The sequence below is a fragment of the Oncorhynchus clarkii genome, chromosome 14 (genome assembly GCF_045791955.1).
Source record: "Oncorhynchus clarkii lewisi isolate Uvic-CL-2024 chromosome 14, UVic_Ocla_1.0, whole genome shotgun sequence".
Lineage (NCBI taxonomy): Eukaryota > Metazoa > Chordata > Actinopteri > Salmoniformes > Salmonidae > Oncorhynchus > Oncorhynchus clarkii.
The window spans coordinates 19,250,129-19,255,366 of record NC_092160.1 but is presented as its reverse complement, the minus strand read 5'-3'; the positions used below and the strand labels follow the sequence as shown (position 1 = coordinate 19,255,366).

The 5,238-nt window shown below is 42.0% G+C and overlaps 1 protein-coding gene across 1 annotated transcript; it reads left to right on the top strand.

Moving 5' to 3' along the window:
- The first annotated feature begins 285 nt into the window (after window positions 1-285).
- Window positions 286-1,393, top strand: LOC139366019 (transmembrane protein 271-like). The gene has a single exon (XM_071103098.1). It carries the CDS (start codon window positions 286-288, stop codon window positions 1,081-1,083), a length of 798 nt encoding a protein of 265 aa, XP_070959199.1. The 3' UTR covers window positions 1,084-1,393.
- The last annotated feature ends 3,845 nt before the right edge of the window (window positions 1,394-5,238 follow it).

Genomic DNA, 5,238 nt, shown 5'->3' with positions numbered 1-5,238 from the left:
CAGTGTGGATGGGGGGCGAGCAGGGTCATGAGGGTGATCATTACCTTTGAGTTGGATTTTGGGGGTCGCTACCGTAGAAGGAACGCGCTCTTCCTATCAATAATTCATCCATCCCTGAAGCAGCGGGAAAGGGGGGGAGAGCACACAGCTCCGGAGATACAGGTTTTGAACTGCAGTCACCGGCGTATTATGTCACATTCTGACAGTGCTTCGAGACGGGCTGACGAGGAGGACAAAGGAGGATGAAGGAGGGAGAGGGACCGGGAGAGGCAGAGGAGGAATATAATGAAGTTGAGTGGGAAAGGACTGTGTACCATCGTCTCCAGCGCCCTCCTCTTCGTCTGCGCGGTGAGCGAAGTTGTTGTCGGATTCAAATGTATCTCACTGGGCACCAAAGTAAAAGTGCATTTTCACCTGTCGACCGCGGCCGGGGCTTTCTACTCGGGGATACTGGTCGGACTCGGGCAGGCGCTGCTGGGCTTTGCGCTGCTTTGTTGCAAAGGGACGCCCGGGTGTCGGAATTTCTTTCTCCTGGGTATCCTGGTGTTTTTGTTGGGAGTTCTCACCGCCTTCTCCGGAGCCGTGGTGGACGGGGACACGGTGTCTCTGGTGGAGCGCAAATATTCCCATTATTGCCTAGACATAGACTCAGTGGAATTAACCGCCATCTGCAACCAACTGAAGGAATATCAGAGAAGTCTAGTCATCTCAACCATTCTTAGCACTTTGGAATGCCTTCTCGGGCTTATGAACTTGGTGATCATCAAAAGGTACAAAACAGCGCAGTTTTACAGACGGAGGCAATCACAGAGGCAAAGCGTGGGGACTATTATTTTCAGTGAGGAGCAGGACTTTACCGTGTCCGAATTCCAACCGGTTTCCTACATTAACTTGGGGGTATTTCAAGTGTTCGACGAAGCAGGTGTTGAAGTACAATGCGGGGGGCACCCGTCTATCGATCTCCCGGGTTACTCACCCACGGATCCCGAGCTCAACCATTCCTACCCCTTTTCTTACCCGCTCCCGAACGAGTTACCGCCCGCGTACGAAGACATTTTCCCTGGAGACGAAAGTAACAAATAGCAACTCACTCTGAACAACCAAAAATTTGGAACATGGGCTCTAAATTCTGCAGTGACAATCACTGGCTTTCTCCCTTCGGTCTATTCAGTGCTGGGACAAACAATCATGGAGAGATTCTTACCTAAACAGTTTTTTTTCCATTACCTTCGTGCTTATTTTTCTCAGCAAAGGTAGCCTCCTGGTCCACTTTATGTGCATCTACCATTATGTTGCCAATTAACTAGTCTATTGCCATCCATCGATATAGTCGAAATTCCATGGTAATAAATACCAGATCCATAGACCATAAGATGCTACCATACCAGTCCAAATTTCAAAGCAGCAGTTGTTTTGAGTTCAGATTGGATACACATCAAATGCCCATATAGTTTGCTGTTGTTATTGTTTTCTTTAACATATGAATAAAAGTGTATTTACTCTCACCTGATGTTAGAAGTTCTATTCAAAAACCAACCTGCATTTTACCTGCCTAATACTCTAACATCCACAATGGGCTTGTAATGTGTCTTGTACACCCAACAGGTGTAGCCCATTAAATTAGGCTAGGGCTTGATTAACAAGACCACAGAAAGGCCCACATCATTGTGAATCGGAAATGCATTTCTGTAGCCACATAAATGCAATACAGTAGTAATGAAAAGGGTAGATGTATTCCCCTTCCACCTTTCTGCACACTTTGCGGAGCCAATTGCTCTTGTTCTCACTGCATTATAACCTAATGGGTAGCCTGCATTTGTTTCACATGCTTAACTAAATAGCCACTAAACCATTGAGTATTATGTCTGCATCCCAAATAGCACACTATTCCCATAGTGCTCTGGTCAAAAGTAATGTACTGTAAAGGCAATTGGATACCATTTGGGATGCATCCATTCACTAGTATGAGTCACCAGAGCACCACACCTCCCATTCACCTCCTAAGTGGCAGATAAAAACTGTCATTGATGACTTCTTCCCTGAATTTCACCCACTGTTGAGTGGATGTGATGCTCTCACTCTCACCTGATAAGATAACTCAAGTTGGGTGTGAAATCACTTCCTCAGCCGTTGCTAGGAACTTTGATATTACCTGTTTCTTGCGTGCGACTAGCGAGTATGATTGGATATAAATGGGGTTAGATACTCACGTGATATTGGAGTACAGGAGTTCAACATATTTAGAAAGACATGTACCGTACTGTATGGGACAGTGAAACTGTAGGGCTGTATGCCTCTGAACTGTAGTGAATCACCTGATATAAACACTGTATGCTAATTTCAAAGCAAACTGTGACAATTGTTCAGTTCAAACTGCTGTCTTCACATGGTCATAGTGTTGTCATTTGTAAAAGGGATATAAAATATATTGTGAGTTGAGATAAACAACTAGTTTGTTTGCTTCAGGGGGAGACATACAAAACTGCAGGGCCTGCTAGTTGTTGCAGTTCATTATAGTCTATCTGATATCTCAATGAGAAAGTGATTTCTGGAATTGCTTAGGGACCACGGATATTCTGTTGTTGTTAGTTCTCAGTTTTACCTTGGATATTTTACAGAACAGTTTGCATAATAGGATACCTGTATGATTATGCTTGCATATAATTATTCCCTGAGATATACCATAAAACTCTTTATTTTACAGTGGTAATAATGGAATTCTCTCATTACCAAGCACAACATATGTAGAATATGTACTTGCAGTTACAGTATATAGTGCTCAGCGGTGATATATGAGTATCCAACCTGGCATGTATTGCTGCAAAGCTGCAAGTCGTTAGGAAAATATGTGACATAATCTGGGTCATATGTTACATTAACACTATGATGTCAGGCATGTTTAGAATGTTACATTAACACTACGTTGTCAGGCATGTTTAGAATGTTACATTGATGGCATCTTGGCATCCTGTCTTTCTGAATGGTCTATTGTACATCAAAACACTTAAAGCTGACTGAAGTTATCCTTGATTTAAAAAATCACTGCTGGTTTCATTTGCTTAATGTAATGTATTGCAATGCAATCTTCTTCCTTCCTTCCTGCTCGCCTCATCCAATTAATGATTATTCAAATGACCAGGGAAAGAACATACAGGGCTGTTTATTAATTAATTTTCAGAGGGCACATGCCCTAGGGCTGTTAATTAGGCTAATTAATAATATTTCCAAGATGTAAAATCTAACTACATCGCTTATTTGTCAGACAGATACATGGGGTAAGGGTTATGATTTACATGTATATGGACATGCATTGACTAATGTGACTTTCCTGTGATGTGTGATGTAATCAGGTACAGTAGGGTTCTTTGAAAGCAGTGTAACTTTAATACGAGAGGGCAATTTAGGCTCACGGATTCACAGACAGTTTAACTAAACTGATTTACGTCATTTGGGCCTTTATGTTATTACCTCTAATGCACTTTAGTTTCCTTAATGAAGTTCTCTAAGACTGCCAGCCAGGAGATAATGGTGGATGGTGTGTATTCTTTCTGACTCTCCAATAGATATTCATATGGAACTGTAGTACTATCACAGTGGGTTATAGTATCCATGTTGTCATGGTACTGTAGTACTATCACAGTGGGTTATACTATCCATGTTAAGTCAAGGTACTGTAGTACTATCACAGTGGGTTATAGTATCCATGTTAAGTCAAGGTACTGTAGTACTATCACAGTGGGTAATAGTATCCATGTTAAGTCAAGGTACTGTAGTACTATGACAGTGGGTTATAGTATCCATGTTAAGTCAAGGTACTGTAGTACTATGACAGTGGGTTATAGTATCCATGTTAAGTCAAGGTACTGTAGTACTATGACAGTAGTTTATAGTATCCATGTTAAGTCAAGATACTGTAGTACTATCACAGTGGGTTATAGTATCCATGTTAAGTCAAGGTACTGTAGTACTATCACAGTGGGTTGTAGTATCCATGTTAAGTCAAGGTACTGTAGTACTATGACAGTGGGTTATAGTATCCATGTTAAGACAAGGTACTGTAGTACTATGACAGTGGGTTATAGTATCCATGTTAAGTCAAGGTACTGTAGTACTATGACAGTGGGTAATAGTATTCAGGTTAAGTCAAGGTACTGTAGTACTATCACAGTGGGTTATAGTATCCATGTTAAGTCAAGGTACTGTAGTACTATCACAGTGGTTAATAGTATCCATGTTAAGTCAAGGTACTGTAGTACTATGACAGTGGGTTATAGTATCCATGTTAAGTCAATGTACTGTAGTACTATCACAGTGGGTTATAGTATCCATCTTAAGTCAATGTACTGTAGTACTATCACAGTGGGTTGGGAGAGGATGGTATAGCTATCCTATCCTTGTAGGTAGGCAATCTTACTCTGCAATGTTCCAGCCAAGCAGTAACACATCTAATTAAACTAATCAGCTTCTATGTATACTTTAGAGTTGTTGAATCATATGTAGCCTAGCCCTTGGCTGGAAGAAAAGCCTGCACCCCCACTGCCCATCCCTTTCTAGAGAATACTGGGCACCTTCTAATGTGGAGAGGAAACCTTGGCATCAGAGCCCCTCCATCTTGGACGGTGTTACTTGTAGCTCTCGGTATTGTAATGCAAAGTAGATGTCTGAGGCCAGTGTTTTTTCTGCAGTGTTTCTGTTTGTTTCTCTGTCAGCACTGGCCTCCAGCCAAGGTCCTGACACCCGCACTGTGGTTACTGCACTCAGTCAATTGACAGGGAGGAGGAGGAATGGTGGAAGGGAGGGAGGGTGGGTGGGATGGCGGGGTGAACAAGAGGCCTACTTCATCTTTCTGCTCAGCAAAAAAGAGCTGGCAAAGTGAAAATCACAGCTCTGGTGGGAGCAAAACAAGCATCCTGGCTAGTGGCTAACATCATATTTTATAATCTGAAGACTGGATTTTTCTTGCACTATTTTTCTCTCCATTTTGTCTCTCTTCAAAAGTTGTTTGATATAGCTACACTCTGGTGTTTGTGTGTCAGCACAACAGCAGCCCCACAACTTAAATTGAGGGATTAGACTGGAGAACTGTAACCACTCTTAAATTCATAGGCACATTTCATGATATCAACATCTGCAAATATCCCAGACTGCACCTTTTAAGACTATTTTTTTCAGCCTGAGCAATCGCAGATGGAACCTTTAAACCCAATGAGACACGTTTCATGAAAGCATCCCATTAAT

Coding starts and splice junctions, on each gene's coding strand:
- LOC139366019 (XM_071103098.1), top strand. CDS start 286: ATGAAGTTGAGTGGGAAAGGACTGTGTACCATCGTCTCCAGCGCCCTC.